We start from the raw sequence: 18,272 nt of genomic DNA, 5'->3' as shown, positions 1-18,272 counted from the left end.
AGCATAATGGGTATGTCTAAAACCCCATAATTGCAGACAAGCTCATATAGCTACCTGCTCATATAGCTACCTAACACGGCCCCCAATCCCAAATCTGAAATCTGAGCAGAGACTAGAAAAGTGATTTAGTTCAGAACATGGCAGCCAGACTGGTCTCTGGTACATCCAGAAGAAACCATATAACACCAATCCTTAGATCACTCCACTGGCTGCCCATCAGTTTCCGGGCCCAGTACAAGGTGTTGGTTATTACCTTTAAAGCCCTAAATTGCTTGGGTCCAACCTATCTTTGGGACTGCCTCCTTCTATATAATCCTCCCCACACACTTAGATCCTCGGGGAAAAACTTGTTACAGCCTTGTAAAACTAGGCTGTCCACGACCTCCCAGAGGACCTTTTCAGCTATTGCCCCCAGACTGTGGAATGGCCTGCCAGATGAGATCCGTCATATTACCACCCTAAATAGCTTTAAAAAAGCAATAAAGACGGATCTCTTTTGGCAGGCCTTTCTTGAATAGTCTCCTGGCCATCAGAAGGAAAATCAAATGCTGATTCACCACAGTTTATTGAATTGTTTTTAAAGTATGTTTTATGTTTTAAATTCCACACTGTTTAATTGTATTTTAAGAGGGGTGGGGTGGGGCTTTGGACTGTATATTTTAACCTTGTAAGCCGCCCCGATTGCATTTTGCAGAGAGGCAGGATATAAATCAATTTTATTATTATTATTAATTATTATTATTTTAGACTGCAATTAAGAATCTAACAGCCAGCATGACTACAAGATTCTGAAGCTGTAGTCCAAAAAGTAACATTTCCAAGCTCTGAACTAGTTGACAGACCCTTTGTTTTTTTGGTGTGTGTGTGTGTGTGCATAAGAGAGAGAGAGAGAGAGAGAGATTGAGAGGCAAGCAAATATATACTTTGTCCAAATGTCTGCAAGAGCATGCCAAGTAGACAAGCAGAAAAGGTATATTCACAAAGCTTAAGACACCAGATTTGAAGAAAGATTACATCCAATTCAGCCAAATAGATTGTTATCCCTATCTGCTGAACATATAGGTCAGGGCTAGTCATGAAGTAGAAAGAACAAACATGAGCTGGCTGCCCAAAACGACAACCCCACAGTGAAGTTCCTTTCTTCCTTCTAGTCACTTACATCTCAACACTATCACGCTGAGTACCTCCCTGCCCTCATTCAAATGCCACCAGGACATGAACTACAGGTTACATAGCAAGAGAAAGCTGGAAAGAAGGATGTGACTTGGATGTCTTCCTGACAAGAAATTTGGAGGTCTCTATCCATCTGAGAAATCACCAAAATAAGACCATAAGCTATCACAGCTAGTCAAACAGAGATGATCACAGGTAAGTAATTACCTGCTTACTTCCCAATCTGCTTCTAAAATCCATTTAAAACCACAACACAAGCATTTACCTTAATTTTAAGGACTCTGGTAAAAACTTTGATTGCCACTTTCTAGCTAAAATATGTTTGCCTCCACAAATCTCTACAGATGCAGCCTCATTTTCCCTTAACATTAGGCAGCTAAGAGAAGAATAAATCAAGTATGGAATGCAATTGCACTGCTGAACCTGGGAAAGTTAAATTACCAAGGGCAATAATATCCAGACAGGACAAATATTTAGAAATCAAATAAAAAAGCCTACTATATCCATTCTTTTTACATGAGCATATGAAGGAGCTGGCTTGCTTCCACAGTTTTCTGCTGTGTGTTGTGTAAATAAAAAACCAGGTAAGTAATAGGGAAAGCAAGCTTTTGGCACAATCAGTTTGTAAAAATCTGTGCTGGACTGACCTGAAGCCAATCTGAAATGAGGTTTTGGTACCAAATGACAAAAGGTATTTCTCCCTCGTTGCTAACAGGAATCACAAAGTGGGGTGTCAGTTTTCTGCATTTGGCAACTGAAAGGTGTCCAGACATAGCATAAAGATCCAAGCAGATAACAGTAAAAAGAATATGGGACAGGCAGTTTAAATGGAGTCATCAGCAACAAGTGGTCAAGTTTTTTCCTGGACAATTTTGCTGCAGGCAGCAGTTCCAATCTGAATTCTCCCCGCTCCCCTCTGGGACCCATAGATAGCATTGACTTGGTTAAGAGATAATAAGAAGACAATCCTGAACTCTTTCCCTGGACATGCTCCTTTTCTTTTGGATTTCTTTAGCAGGGGAGAGTTTGAAGAGGAGATCTCCTGGTTGAGGCTCAAGAAACTGCAGCCCGAGCTTGAAGACTTGATCACCATGACTACATAAGCTGGCCCTGAGAACAGGAGGTAAAATTTTAAAAAGAAAAAAGAAGAACCTTTCTTCTACATTCAGCAAATCCATGTTACAGAAGGCTGTAGTGTATCTTCACATGGGATTCAGACACCAACATCTGGGCAGCTAGATCCCTTTGTGGCCATGTTTAACCCTGCTTCCGATCTTAGTGGATATAAATAAGGACGTAAAGGTGAAGCACCAAAGCCCCTCTCCCCTCAGCAACCTTCCTTGAGGAGTCCCGTTTAATGGTCCAGAGAGAGGGGCAGAGAGAGAGGGTGGTCAGCCAGTCAACCTGCGCAAGCGCCTGGACTCCAGGAGCATATTGACATCCTTCACAATTAAAGGTGTGATGAACAGCACTGTTAAAATGATCTGTGAAAAGAAAGGGGATGAAGGATGTTAAGGCATGTGTGCACTCCAGTTCTGTGCCATGATGGCATTACCTCTAAGACTCATTTCATATACTACACACAGCTAAACAGCAACAATAATGTTTGTCAGTCCATCTGCAGTTGCTCCCAGATCACATATCACTACTGCAACAATAGGGATTTTTTTCCAGAGATGCGGGATCTCAGCTTGTAGTCTTGATATTTCGCAATTTTTTCCTTTTCCATGATGCCGTTGTCTGTGCAGTGCCTGCATGCACCCCTAAAGAAAGAGCAAGCAGCCTGTGGTGCTGAGTTAAATTTCAAAAGGTTGCTGTGAGTAATCAGTTCAGGTGCCCACTGGTTAGGTGCAGAAGGAAAGAAAGAAAGAGGCAGAAATAGAGAGAATGAAACAGACAGAGAGAGAAGATGGCAGCAGAAGCAGTGCAAGAAAAATAGTAAGCACCTCAACATTTGCTACGGGCTCCACCCACTACTGGCACACAGTCCTAACAGATTATTCACATGGCCCTGATGGGGTGTTGGGGGTGGGGATTACCCATCCTAAAACATTTCACAGCACAATATTGGATGGATTTCCTCACAAGTTTCATTTAAATTCAATGAGGCATATTCATTTATTAAGCATATTTAAGACTGCAGTCTCAATGCATAGTGTGACCCTAAAAATACAGTCTCTAGTGATTGCAAACACTGGCAAGTAGTGGCTGAGGTTTCCAGCTGGGCAATTCTTTGAGGGAGAACTTCTCACATCACTGTCAGGCAGGAAACAGTTCAAACACAAAAAAGGTACCACCTCACTTTTCACACAAGGCTGGTTCAGTGTGGAACAATCGGTCTTGTGTGAAAAACAGATCAACCACCCTATCCACTTCTCTGCCTCTGGCCTCTCTCTCTCTTCACCTTCTTTCAACTGCATTATTTCAGCTACATCTCAGGCCACCTGCCTTGGGAAGAAGATTGAAATTTACATCTCTCTGATGGGGTTCGCATGAAGCAGCAAAGGCTTGGGATAAAAGAGAGGATCATGAAATCTCATCACTCCATTTCTTCCCAGAAAAAAACCTAGCAAAAGGTTCATTAGAGGAAAGAAACTGGGCACTAGGCAGCCACAAGTAGCATAACAGCTATAAAGCAAGGCTATGAATCAGGACATTCTTGGGTTGACTTTTACTTCTGCTGCTAACTCAGTAGGGCTGCAATCCTACATACATCTGGAACTAAGCCCTACTGAAGGGAGCTGCTGTCTGAACAGACATGTGCAGGATTGAACTTAGGTGACATTAGCCAAACTCTCTTAGCCTCAACTTCCATCTGTAATGTGGCTATAATAATGTCTGCCTGTCCAGCAGTGCTGTAGTCAAGATTACAGCAGGATGGGTGAAACACACAAAAGTGATAATGTAATCCCTATGAGTTGTTGGTTTGGCCCAGATTATACTTACCTGTCCAGTCTTGGAAAGATAGTGAGCGACTGAAACCTGGAGGAGAGATGAGCTATCTTTGCCAAGGATATGAGTTAGGCCCTTGTCACCTGGAATTAGCTAATATTAATTTAACATGTGGATTTAGGAGGAAATACAAGGGTAAAATAGAAGGGAATGTACACCTTCCTTTTTTTAAAAAACTAAATAGTGTCACTTCTCATGAAATTCTCATCAAGAACTGGTTCATTATTCACAGCCTCAAATAAAAAAAAATTAGAGTCCTTACCATCAGGATGAAGAAATAGAAATCCCACATCCATCCCAAATTCTCCTGGATTAAAGAAACCAGGTACTAAAAAGAAGAGCAAAAAAGATAGTGAGACTTTGGGTCATTAAGTAATGCAGTTTTTCTTCCTTTCTTCCTTGCACCCACCTGTCAAACCTCAAAAGGCAAACAGTGAGCATGTAAGGGTACATTTGGGTGAAGGTGGTCCTTAAGGTGCCAGAATCCAAGCTGCTTAAAGCTTTCACAATTGAGACCACTGGTACACTGGGGCAAAACAGACTGCCCCAAAGGGGCGGCTTCGGGCCGCCCTGAGAAAGCTAGATTGGGGCCATGGCATTCACACACTGCAGCCCCAATCTGCCTTTTTGCCAGCCCAAAAAGAAGTGGCAAATAGCCACTCATTTTTGCACTAGCAAAAAGCCAGCCTTTCTACCCCACCGCGGATGGAAGCCAGCTTTCAGGCACTCTGGGGCATGTGGTCTGTAAACACAGCACTGTTGGAGCGCCTAGAAGCTAGCCCACGTGTGGGCAGCCAGGCGTTGTGAAGCCAGCTTCAGAGAATGTGGCATCAAAGGGGCAGTCTGTTTCGCCCTACTGAAGTTGAAGGAAAATAATTTTGCAACCCCCCAGATGTGTTGGACTGTATCTCCCAGAAGTACTAGCCACACAGCCAGTGGTACAGAATGATGTGAGTTGCAGTCTTACATCATCACGAAGACCACCAAATTCCCACTGTATTCTAAATCTAACATTGTCTTTCTTCTCTCCACTGTCTCATGTGGGAGATCTTTTCTCACATGCTGCTTATAACACTTTCACTAGATATCTGAATGATGGGTTCTTGGCCTATGAACCATTTATTCTACCTCTGACCTGATTTTTTCGCAAATTAAAAACTAATGAAGTTTGTTACTACTGTATGACAAAGTAACACAATTAACACAAAGTAATTACAATTAAGTAAGAATTTTTTAATTAAAAAACCCACAAAGTTCACACAACTGATAATATTTGGACACTTTTGACTAAATCAGGTTGCTAATTCCAACAAGAACGGACTCACTGAATCAATGGGGTTTATTTAAATGTTCACTTAATATTCAGTGATGAAAAATGGATTTACTTTAGTTGAGGTTAGCAACTGGAGTTGGTCCTTTCAATACAGAACTATGATATATGTTATTTTATATTATTAAAAGCTATGTGTTAATAAAAATACATTTTTAAAAACAGAACTTGAGATGCAACCAACATTACGATCAAGAGATACTTTTAGTAAAATGCTATTAATGCTATTGAAAAAAATATATATCATTTTTTATAAACCTGAACCACCTGGGCAATATGTTTCACCCTTTCAAAAAATAAATAGAAATCAGATCATGATGATCTCTGTAATCGTTTACAGGTAAACATTTAAGAGATGATTCTGGGTCCTTCTGTATCTCTCTCACCTGACCCACAGCTGCTCCAATGCTCCCAGTGCCATCCACAATCCCTGTAACAGTTGCCAGAGCTTCACTGCTTCCCCTCACCATTTCTTGACGCCCCAAGTCAGCAGAAATGGCAGAGCTGATCATGTTGGAAGGGCCACCAATGCAGCACCCTAATGACCACCAAAGTAGAAGGCAGAAAGACATGAGAGCTCTGTAAGGACAGACACTATTCTTGAGCAAAGCTCAGAAAATTAACCTTTTTGCATCTCCCAGAATCCCTCAGACAAGGCCAATGGTTATGCTGGTTGGGACTATACTGGGAGCTATACTTCAAAAGCATTACTTTTCCAAACTTGGTTTTGGAGACAAAGCAATGTGTTTGTTGCCATGTCCCCTACAGCCACTAAATTCAGGCACAGATTGAACTGAACTGACTTCATTTTTATTTTATTTTTTAAAGGTGAGCAACTTATGACTTGTAGTCTTGACTCTGCTACCAAAAGTTCATGGGAGTTCATTCAACATTATCTGCTTGGCCACAATCTGCCCAGACCAAATGAAAAGCATTGTTTTAAAGAAGACAGAAAATGCATGTATGTGAACTATCAATGGTGCCTTCAATCATCCAGGAAGATTGTGGTATATTAAAGACGAATAGATTTATTATGGCAAAAGCTTTTGTACATTTTATACATCTGTAAGCGCTGTGATTCTACTTCACTGGCAGGTTTATAAACACACACATACACACAAAGTGATTAAACAGGAAAGGCTGGCACTGTGATCTTTTCTATTGTTCAGGAAGATGGGGGAAAAGAATATTTCTTTCTCCTACAGCTGAAAATATACAGCTATACACTAGAACCACTAGAGATCACATTTTTACTCTTATACCAATGAGACAAAGCCTTCCTCATCTGTTCTGTCCCAATAAAATAGTACCATTTATTTTTCACTTATTTGATTTTTATTCTGCCTTGCAATTAAAAAACACACTCCATATAGCTATCTAATTTCATTAAACGATTACCTGTTAGTGCCATGAGAAATGCATTGATAGGTTTGCTGTTTGGTGAATCTGTAAAAAATATTTTAAAAATTTTTTTAACCATGTTGAGTTCATAATTCCTCTTTGCCACAGACATGCCAGACTAAGACTAGGGAAACACAAGTCAAAATCCACACACAAATATGGAACAGTCACCATCACTCTACTTAAACTACAGTACCCTTTGGCTACTATGAACATGAAAGAAAGGTCAGTCATATACACTTTGATAGGATTTTTCCAGAAAGGATGGGATTAAGTTGCAGAAAATAAAAAGTAATATGTAATAAAAAATAAATAAAAATTAAGTGCCACCCTGGGAAAAGGAAAGGGGAGAGACTGCAGGAGTGTTTTACTCTGTTTAGGCTTTTATTGAACCCATGGAATAATTCTGAATCCATTTTAATTTGTCAGAAATTCCCAAGAGTTGAGTTTAACATCTGCAATAGTATTTTCTACCCACCACTCATCTGTGTGTTGAATGACAATAAACTCAACCTGGTAGACCATTACACACACAGTTAATATAGGCCAAGTCCTTAGCCCCTGGAATGAAAAATATGCTTCTAGTTTTATTTTCTGATATGTATGTGCATCTACGTATAGATAAAGAATGGGCAGTGTGGGTGGGAGGGAATCATTTTATTCCCTATGATGTATTGAACCGTTTTACTGTCTCAGAATGCATCAGAATCTTTAATATTTTTAGATTTAAATATCTATGTTGACAGGTTATCAAGTTAAGAGAGGATTTCACCATTGCCCATGAAATTCCTGAAGTTATTCTTTCTAAAAACCTTAGAAAGCCATTCCTCAGTATCAGCCTCATCAAAATTATGAGAAGCATCAATGCTTCTTTCACTAAAACCTTAGCTGGCTTCTAATCTGAAACATGTCATCTCCTGTTCTTCTAAGTGATATGATGACAGTCCCATAAGAAATACTTGTACTTGAGTCCATTTGTGTACTTAGCCATGCATCATCAGTTCTGACTGACAGCAATGGCTTTCCAGGATCTGAGGCAGAATTCTTCCATAACTCTCCCTGAATACCTCTGCTATTTCCTGGGGATCTCCCTCCAAGAATTCCTCACATTCAACCTGTGCTCAGCCACCAAAATCTGACAAAACCAGCTGTCTTCTTTGTGGCCTGCTGAAAACAGGCAAACAGATCTTTCTCCTGTCAAAAGATCACATTACACAAATCTTTAAGAGGCAAAGTTGCACTCTGTTAAACTCTCATGTTTGCATAGCATAATCCTATGACAACAAGAGCCCACGCAAGAAAAGACATCCCATGCAGCAGAGATGGGGAAGATGCACCTACAAAATACAACCCCTGGCCATTTTTATGCCCCACAGGTTTCCCAATTTTGTGAGAGGATTTTTTTAATTGTCCCCAAACAATGCAATTTTTCCACTTGTTTACTGCAGCCCCCAACCATTTTAGGCCCCGGAGAGGTGTTTTTCCAATAGGATGTAACTAAGAATGTGTCTCCAGGCTTACTTCCTGTTGGAAAAAAAATAAAAAATAAAAACATAATTTCAGGGGTGTGTAGAAAGGAATGAAGCCCTTCCATGTCCCTCATAGGGCCCTTACCCTCAACAGGTGTCCATGCCTGCTGTACACCTTGCCTCCCAACTCTTAGGATCAACATAGCATCAAGACTTTAGCACCAACCTAGGGTTCTCCAGATACTGTATATTGGGACATGATATCCATCTTCCCACAGCCATATTCAGAAAGACCAAGTCAGGTTGACTTTGCAGTGAGGTATAATGGGAAAGATTACTCTTCCTTCTAGCTATAAAACTGCCATGTCCAGCCCACCCATCTTCATAAAAAATGAGTCTGACACAAAGCACAAGGAAGTGCATGTGTGCACATACATACTCTCTAAAATAATCATTTTTCCTACGGAGCTCATTCCAAGAAGCAGCATGAAACACAGCATCTTTCAGGTGCAGACCTCCAGAAGCATTTGGACAGCTACTGGTGCAAACAGGATGCTGGAGCAGATGATGATGGACCCTGGTCTGATCATCCAGCAGCCTCTTTTGATATTGTTTATCAGAACCTACAGAGGCGCCAAATTCTGGTTTCATTAAAGTCAGAACATGACTGTAGCATACCTCCATCACCTCTTTAACCATACCTACATGGGTCTACACCATAAATTGGAAGAAAACAAGAAAATAAACAAGTTAAACCTGAGCCCAACCAATTCAGCACAGGCCCCAGAAAGAAAAGTACTCACGGCTGTAGCCAACAAGACATGCAATAGCCAACACCAGGCTGCAGGCTAACACTGGTGATCTCTTCTGCAGCACATCAGAAATTAAGCCCTGGATGGTGCCACCTGAAGAAAGAAAAGGAAGGTAGGGCCTTCTGTTTAGGAACGCACAACACTCAATGTTGTGTTTTAGCAATCATAAGCTACATCACAATGGCAGACTGATGTGTAAAAATACCACTATCAACAACAACACTAAAGCTCAGATTTTATGATTTAAAAGCACAAGTACCCCAAATTTAATCTGGCTCTTTCTTGGTTCTTCTCATGGCTCCTAGTCCATGCTGTATTGAAGCATGCAACTGTGATCTACCAGATGTTTTTGGATTGCAAGCTGTATCAGCCCTAGCCAGCATAACCATTGGGAGGAATTCTGGGAGTTGAAAGGCCACAGTTGCCACTCCTGTCCTTCTGTCCCACTCCTGTCTTACACATAGTCATACCACTGTTTCCTTACTCCTTTCTCATCTTTGATGCTTGAAAAATATACCAATTACTGCAAAATACACAACAAATAAGTAGAAATACAACACATTCTACATTATGCAATATGCCCACAAGATATTTTTGGACCACATCTCTCATGAACCCTGACCACTGCTACACTTGTTGGGGTCTATGGATGTTGCAGTCCAAAATGCCTAAAGGGTTTCAGGTTGTCTGCCCCTGGAGAAAATGTGAGGTTAAGTTTAGAATTAAAAATCCTGCTCTGCTACATCCAATCTGACTTTGTCAGATACAGCGGGGGGGGAAATGTGTTCAAATTCATACCTATAATTCCTCCAACATCATACCAAATTGAGAGCTGATCAGCTTCTGCCTCCTTCCATTTAAATTTGCTGCTGAGGTAGAAAGGCAGCCAGAAGAAAAAAGAATAGTTCACTAGTTTCAAGCAGGCATAGGCCAGAGAATACTGAAACAAAAACAGAATGCCATTAGAACAGAAGCAAGGACAGTATAAGAGTCTTGGATCAGACAGGTCTGGGTTCAACCTGTTCCATCATAAGGCCTGCTAAGTGACTCAGAGATCATCAGCATCTCTCAGCCAAACCTATTTCACTGCTATGAAAATTAAAATGAGAAGCACTGAACAAAACCATCTACCCTACCATGCTGACAGAATTTCTCCATGTCATTGCAATTGCCAGTATGAGAAAAGCTGGGTAGTCTTACTGAACACAGGTGGGAATTACTGTATATAATGGACTGTAAGTTGACCTCATGTATAAGTTGAGGGCAGGTTTTGGGGCCAAAATTATGGATTTTGCCATGACCCATGGATAAGTCGAGAGTAAAACTTGGAGGCTCTTCTAGTATGTGTATGTGTGCACACAGCAAGAGGAATTCTAACTGAGGCTTTCTGCTTCAGAGTTTCAACTTTGATTTCACTCTTGACTCCCCAGACAGCAGCTGCCAGCGCAGGATGGAGAGCGACTGTTTTTTTGTTTAACAGCAATCAATCACCCATGACTCTTTCTGTTTGGCTCAAGAGAAAAAGAAACTATCTCCCAACTGCATGGAGAAATAAAAAAAAATCTGCTATCACATTACCATACTAACTAATCAGTAAGTCGACCTGGGATTTTGGGGTCAATTTTTGGGCATAAATTTTTAGATTTATAGACAAATATATATGGTATGCTGCCCATAAACCATACGCAGCCCACAGAGTGGATTCTGCAGCCTGCAGGCCCACTCTTCCCATGGCTGGAGACCCCCCAAAATGCCTGAAAATCAAGAAATGCTGCTCCTTGAAGCCTCTAGAAGTGTCTAAAGAAAGCTTAAGGGCTTTGCAGTACTCTCATTGACATTTTCCCACTGTTCTTTCAAAAATGGAAGTAAATTTCTGTCACTTTCATTTTGGGGGGGGGAATGAGAAAAATGCATTTTAGAGGGGGTTTGGCTCATAACAAGACCCTAGGGGAGCAAAATTAGCCCCTACACACATTTGAAACCTACACTGGAGCTTTACATCTCTAATAAATACAGAACTTGAAGGAATTACTTTTGTACTACAACTCCCAGACATCACTAGCCAGCACTGAAGTATTATGGGAGTTGTTGCCCTGCCCCTCCCCCCAAATAATAATCCTACCTTTTCCAAGCCTGGGTAAAAACATTTCATAATAATGCTGGGAGTGCTCACCAACATAACACCAGGAAGACAACACGCCTGAAAAAATCCAATGGCCTCAGGCTGAGGATCACTGTTGATGCTGCTGCTGCTACTTAAATCGGTGGCCTGGATGGAATAATTTGGATCTTCATCCTCATCATCATTTTCCCTATCTTTGCCACCAATCAAGGGCTCTGTGGCATCTTCTTCAGCATCACCATCAACTTCTTCATCAACATCAGGGAGCCCTAAAAGAACACACACAGAGTTGCAGACTGAAAACAACAGAGAAGAGCATCCCCCTCTCCCAGCATTTGCTCCTCTAGGTCAATTTTTTCCTCCCTTCTGATTTGCTTGCTTGCTCTCCCCATACCTCAAGTCTTTCTCCTTTGGCTTAGAAATGCTTCTAGATGGTGCGCTGCAGAGTCGCCAGTTTCTACCCCTGGTCTTCTAGCGCTCTCCAAAGTATCCTGTCTGATCCTGGAGCCGGCTCTGTCTGCTCTGAGTGTCTGGCCATTAGTTGGAAGACACAACAAATTAGTGCATTCCCCTATTTAACTGGGGGTGAACTTTTCCATCTGCAAGATCTACAGCACCATCTGCACTGTTGGCTGGTATCAAAGCCAGAGCTTGGAAAATGTAGCCAACCAAACTACTAAACTTTTCTAGGCTCTGCCCAAAACAAAGATACTGAAGTCTACTAGCAGCCTTTCTAGTAGATGACCTAAAAGGAAGTCTTCCCCCCCCCCCTCCCATGGTAGGCTCTCTAAAACTGTCTGAGCTAAGATCTCCAAGTATTCAGTTATCAAGGTCATTACATATCCACTCATCCTCTGCAACTACTTCAGATCCCTCTGTCCCTTTCAGGTACACACATTTCATGTAGATCTAATTACTGAGCTTGCCAGCTGCTAACCTTGAACAGGCCCTGGATCTGCATTTAATAGCTGCTATAAATAAGAACTCTTGGGAAGTGCTGTCTTGTTTATTACTTTTTATCAGCAGCCATTCTACCTGGCTGCATCAGAGTGGCAGGGTGAGATAGGTAGGGCCTATCCCCTGGCTGAACCAATTTTCATTCAGAGCCTCCCTTCCAGAACTGTCTCTGTTAGCAGCCATTCCAGATCAGAGACACAATACAGCAAGGCTGCACCCATCTACCTGACTAGGACCAAGTGTAAGGTGGCTCTTCATAAGTCCAAAACATCCAGAGGACCAAGGTTGAAGGCTACAGCTCCAGGCAGTCAGGTGGCTATGTTAATTACTAAAACTAAAGGTGCTTGCTTGTCTTATTTATTCTAAGCATTTTTACTCTGTTCTTCAGTTGAAAAGAAGCTCCCAGTCCTACCTAAAAGATCACTAAGATAGTCCTCGTACTTAAACTTACAATCAAAAAAACTCAATAGACTTCTCCAATAGAAGTGTGCCTAAATATCAAGATCATTGACAAAGGTTAATCTTTCTGTTCCAAGCTCATCACTGAAGGACCCAGATAGAGGGCCTTTTTAGTGGCTTCATCCAGACTCTGCAGGTCCCTGCCCAGAAAGATCCATCTCTCATTTCATAATAGTCTTTTGCCTCAGTGCAAAGAACATCATATCATAAAGGCCTTTAGCCATTAGTTGGTTTTGTTAATTTTGATTTCAGATGTTCATTCATATACCTATCGTTTTATCATTTTGACTTCTGTTGCTCTGTGTCTTCTTTAAAATGATTGGTTTTAGAAGTTTTTTTCAGCTTGGGCTACTTCTTTCACTTTGTTAGTTGTCTCAAACTTGGTCAAAACGTAGCAAACATGCTTTAAACCGGGGTTGGCAACTTGTGGCCCTGCAAATATTCTTGAAGTACATGTCCATTATTCCTGACCACTGGCTATGTTGGCAAGGGCTACAGTCCAGTAACATCCCACCCACCCTAATCTGAATAAGCAAACAGATACTGTGCCATGTGGACTGAATGTCACAGGCTGGCACAGATTTTTTTCCCCAGAAACAGTTAAATGGTGTGCCAAGACAAAATTAAATGTGCCCTTAGTCCAATACTGGGAATTTGGCTTTGAAAGCTGGGAAGTCAACTGAGGCTTAAGACAAAACATCTACTCACCTACTTCTTTGGGAGAAATCACAAGGCCAAAGAAGACAATGACTCCTCCAGCAAACTGTACCGATGCTGTCACCAAGAAAGCATACTGAAAGACAGAAAGCAAAAAACAGATTTCTGTTGTATAATTCTTAGATTTCCTCACAAAAAATTAAGTAATTTGTGCTTCCTTTTAAAAGTGTTCTGTGCCTCTGCAGGTACTTCTAAATTGGCAAAACATAAATGATAAATCCATTAAGAACAGCCTCATGTGAAAGGGCTAAAAGCAATACTTGAAAAGGGGAATAGACATGCATCATGTAGCCTTTGTTCACATAACATGATGGCAAATTATACTAAGCATTCTGCCACCCCGCCACCCCACAAAAAACAAACAAACATAGGGTTTATTTCCACTTTTTTAAAGGCTATTCTGAGCCAGCTTTTCAGATCTGTCCAATTCCCAGGTAAAATATTTTAATAAAAATTGACAGAGCTGAGAAAATGCAAATGAAGAGCTAATAAAATAACCAATAAAAAACTAGTCATGAAAAAATGGTATAAAATAGAAATAGGCAGTTTGAATAAGTCAGGCGTCTAGACTAGCACACCCTTCTGGCAAGCTGCTTCCAAAGCTTCATGGCCACCATCAAAAAGTTTATTTAGTAATAACAGTTAACACAATCATCAGAAATTTCTTATCTGGTGATCCTAGTGGACATAAAGAAGGGAATGATTCAAGATATCCTGTTGGATTTTCACAGCCTTTAATAGTGAGCATAATAAATCAGCATGGAAGCAGTACAATGGAGATAAGAGGTTTGCAGTGGTCCATTCAACACACTGAAACACTAATCAGGCTGCCTTGTTTTGGATTCATTTCGAGACAGTTTCCAGACAGTTTTCAAGAGCAGCCCCAGGCAGACTGTTGGAAGTAGTAGAGTACTATGTCACTGCTTATACATCTGTGGCTTTAATACTAACTCTCCAACACACCTGAAGAAATAGAATGAAATGCAGTAAACTCATACTAAAATAAGGGCCCGAACAGAGAGGCCAAAATAAAGCTGCTTTGGGTCACTTTGGAGATATGCTGTTTAAATGACACATGCATCTTAAGAGGCCAAAAGCTGTGCCAAAGCTGCGTTCCATTCTTTAGGATTGGAACATGGCTTTGGCGTGGCTTCCAGCATACCTCCAAAGTGACCCGAAGCAGCTTTATTTTGGCCTGTCTGTTTGGGCCCTAAATCAGTTACTTTTAAAACTGTTTGATTCCCCTTCGTCTCCTTTTTTCCTTATATTGAAAAAGACTAACATGGTTATCTCTCTGAAATTCATCAGATATCCAATAGTTTCATGTAGAAATTGAGCATCAGAGGCAATATGAATCCCCCAGGGACATGAGAACTGAGCTCTCAAGCATAGAAACAATAATTTGCAATACCAGAAGTCATGAAGGGGCCCAATAGATACAGAAGGCAAATTACAGGCAGTTCCACCCACCTCGTAGCCATATTGCAGAACTGAGGATGCAAGGAATGCTCCAATTATGTTGCCCACGGATGCGCAGGCACTCCAGAGGCCAAAGACAAACCCTCTCCTGAATTGAAATAAAATTATCAGAAGATAAGTGAGCTGAACAAAAGTCGGGATGATAAGTCATTTTCATGTTCAACTTATGATACTTGAAACTGTGATACACAGTGAAATTTGCCTCCACTCCCCACAAGAAGCAAACTTAGGCCCTATACAGACAGGCCAAAATAAAGCTGCTTCAGGTCACTTTGAAAGTATGGTGTTTCAATGATGCATGCGTCCTAAGAGTCTGGAAGCTGCACCAAAGCTGCACTCCAGTCCTTAGGACTGGAGCATGGCATTGGTGCGGCTTCTGGACTCTTAGGAAACATGTATCATTTAAACAGCATACTTGCAAAGTGACTCAAAGCAGCTTTATTTTGGCCTGTCTGTTTCAGGCCATGGTTTATCTTTTAAATGACAATTTCAGTCATGACGACTACTGATGTTATTAGTTCAGAGATACTTAATGGGCACATTCAGTCTTGTCAGTTATCTCACAGTGTTTATAGCTGTTAGTCTGAAGTTTTGTACTTTTGCTGTTGTTCTGTGCCAAAGCACTAGTTCTAATAATCATTTTCTTCATTTACAAATACATACAGTTTATATGTAACTGAAACTCTCTGTTTGGGTGAGAGGAATAACCAGTAAAATTATAGCACAACAAAATATGTGAAGGAAACACAAAAATCATTTTCACATGGAAAAGAGGGGAAGGACTAATAAAGTGAAGACAGCAGAATAAAAACCACAGTTAAAATAATTTTAAAAGTGTGAGAAAATAAAGGTAATAGCCTAGTGCCAAGTGGGGTTCTTTATTTCTTCAGCTAAAGAGTCCTTCCCACACAGATATTCCCACAATAACCCTGTGAGGCAGGTCAGGCTGACTGTGTGTGACTGACCCAAGATCACCCAGTGGATTCCATGGCTTGTGGGGACTAGAACTAGTTCTCCCACATCCTAGTCCACTACTATCTAGTGCACCACATAGGCTATAACTAATGGGAACTATTCCATGGGAACTAAACCCTGTTTTTTTACTGACTGATGCCTGAATTATCCAACTGGGAAAGAAAATCAATCAACTGCTAGGACTGGCTTTTTGTATGTTGCATACAGTTTTTATGGCAAAGCCAAAAATATCCATAGGATAAGCAAGGCAAGAAAAAAACTTTATTTAAAAATGGAGCCTGTTTATTCTATCATTGTTGTCATGTGCCTTCAAGTCATTTCCAATTTATAGCTACCCTAAGGTGGGATTTTCTTGGCAAGAATTGTTCAGAGGAGATTTGCTTTTCCCTTTTTCCAAGGGTGAGAGAGTGTGACTTGACCAAGTGGGTTTCCATGGTTGAATGCAAACCTTGGTCTCCAGAGTGATAGTCCATTGCTTATTTTCTTGCTTTGCACTTTCTTGCTTTTCACTGGAATAAGGAAGGTCATAAAGGAGTACAACCTCATGCCATTATAATAGAAAATAGTAGAACCTTAAGAATCTTGAAGCCGGGTTGTAAATACAACTGAAGTACACATTTTGCAAGCAACTTCAGTAAAGACTCCATTCGGAAATGTTTAAGTGTTATATTCATTTTATTGGATTTTGTAGGAGTAAACACAAATAAAATATTTAAAAGGTGGTATGGGGAAGCATGGACTGCCAGCCTATTTTTCCTATGGGTGTGAAAAAGGCATACAAATCTGTGTTTTCACCAGGAAGAGTAGGAGTGTTCATAAGGAAATAGTGCAGGTTTCTTAAATTCAAACACCTACAAAATGTAGATACTCAAACCATATGGCAATGAAGGCTCTGTTGTAAAGCACACATAAGGAAGAGAGATAAAGCACTAATGAATAAAGGAGGAACAAACATACCCAGCTTTGCCAAACCAGTTTCCCATGACAGCTACGACACAAGGCCAGCCAGTGGACTGTAGCAAGCCATTCACAATCCATACACAGCAATAGAACCACTTGTTATAGAAATGCAACCATTCAGTGACAGTGCCAAACACAAACACCTGGAAAGGAAAGGAACAATTGTAATTGCATGAGGAAAGCAAATGAGCCTATAACAGTCACTAGCCCATCCTATTCACGTGTGGCCTAGAAGAAAAAGCATAAGTCTTTTCTAAAAACGTCTCAGCTTGGTTACCTGGAAATAATTTCTGCTTGGCACAGGAAACCAAGTCTCCATGTTCTATTAAGCTGCAAATCTGAGATGTTTCTTCTTAGAATTCCTGGCATTCATTCTCTGGCATTCAGAAATAAATCTGAATATAATGTTAGGGGATTCTCTAAGTCAAAACTAAGTTCTGTATAAATATCATCCCCTCCCAATGTGGATAATGTCAAGATCTTCCAACTTACCACTAATGCAGAGGAGCACATGCCAAATGACAGGACCCAACGCATATTCAGACGATCCCCAACAATACCACTGACAAAAAGACCCTGAAATTAGAGGACACTTTTATTCAATAAGAACTGGATCAACTAACATTCAGTCCGAGAAAGTTTTACATTATCAGAATATCACAAATTATTTGGTGTTTTGTGTAAGAGACATTCAGCACCAACATGAAACTTTATATAGTTCCGGGAAAAGACATTAGCACTGCCTCTATGTCTCCTCAGCTATGAAGCTCACATTGGACCACTCATAATCACTTAGGTAAGTGGAAACACATACAGAAGGAAAATATGGAGAAAGCTTTGGATTTTTCTCTGATAATTGTTCCGAGGGAGGGGGGGGTTGGGGAAAACACACAAAAAAGGTCTTCTCTCAAATATTTTTTCTAGTAGAATGACTGACATGCTTTTGAAGACAAAGGTTTGCTCACTCATCGTATACAGTAAAGATATCTATATAAAACAATTTACAATATTAGAGAAAGATCAATCCTTTGTATAATGTAGGCTAGGAATGGGAAAACTAGAGGTCTTCAGATGCTACTGAATTATACCTTCCATCATGGTTCACCATTAACTATCTAGCTGGAGCTGATGACAGTTGCTCTCTAGCGGACCACACACCCCACACCTTTTCTGCAGATATACAAAAGCTTCCCATTCCTGATCATTTCATCCTCAGCCGCCCTTTCCATGTATGTCAAGCTCCCAGTACCTAACTTGTCCCTTTTTTAAAACTATGAGCCTGCCAGTAACACATGGCTTTAAAAAAACCAGGAAAAGTGCTGAAATTTTTTTAAGCGTTGCATGAATTATTGAAATGACTCAGTACTTTCCACAACCAACAACAATGTGCAGGTATGATCACATACCATTCAAAGTCATTAGGATATTGGAAAGGCAAAACGAAGTAAAATACATTCCTCCAACTA

The 18,272-nt window shown here is 40.7% G+C and overlaps 1 protein-coding gene across 3 annotated transcripts in view; it reads right to left on the bottom strand.

Moving 5' to 3' along the window:
• Window positions 1–869: 869 nt before the first annotated feature.
• SLC37A3 (solute carrier family 37 member 3) overlaps window positions 870–18,272 on the bottom strand; it is a 33,415-nt gene continuing 16,012 nt past the window's right edge. For all 3 annotated transcript variants that reach the window (XM_042468991.1, XM_042468992.1, XM_042468990.1), the window contains 11 exons: window positions 17,299–17,382; window positions 16,804–16,949; window positions 14,863–14,959; window positions 13,384–13,468; window positions 11,311–11,528; window positions 9,936–10,077; window positions 9,129–9,230; window positions 6,854–6,901; window positions 5,842–5,993; window positions 4,388–4,453; window positions 870–2,657 (listed from right to left, as the gene is read on the bottom strand). In XM_042468991.1, the coding sequence (XP_042324925.1) occupies window positions 2,565–2,657; window positions 4,388–4,453; window positions 5,842–5,993; window positions 6,854–6,901; window positions 9,129–9,230; window positions 9,936–10,077; window positions 11,311–11,528; window positions 13,384–13,468; window positions 14,863–14,959; window positions 16,804–16,949; window positions 17,299–17,382 (1,233 nt within the window). In that variant the 3' untranslated portion in view covers window positions 870–2,564. The remainder of the gene's footprint in view (window positions 2,658–4,387; window positions 4,454–5,841; window positions 5,994–6,853; window positions 6,902–9,128; window positions 9,231–9,935; window positions 10,078–11,310; window positions 11,529–13,383; window positions 13,469–14,862; window positions 14,960–16,803; window positions 16,950–17,298; window positions 17,383–18,272) is intronic.

Source organism: Sceloporus undulatus, chromosome 5 (assembly GCF_019175285.1).
Source record: "Sceloporus undulatus isolate JIND9_A2432 ecotype Alabama chromosome 5, SceUnd_v1.1, whole genome shotgun sequence".
Lineage (NCBI taxonomy): Eukaryota > Metazoa > Chordata > Lepidosauria > Squamata > Phrynosomatidae > Sceloporus > Sceloporus undulatus.
This window is presented reverse-complemented; position numbering and strand designations above follow the sequence as displayed.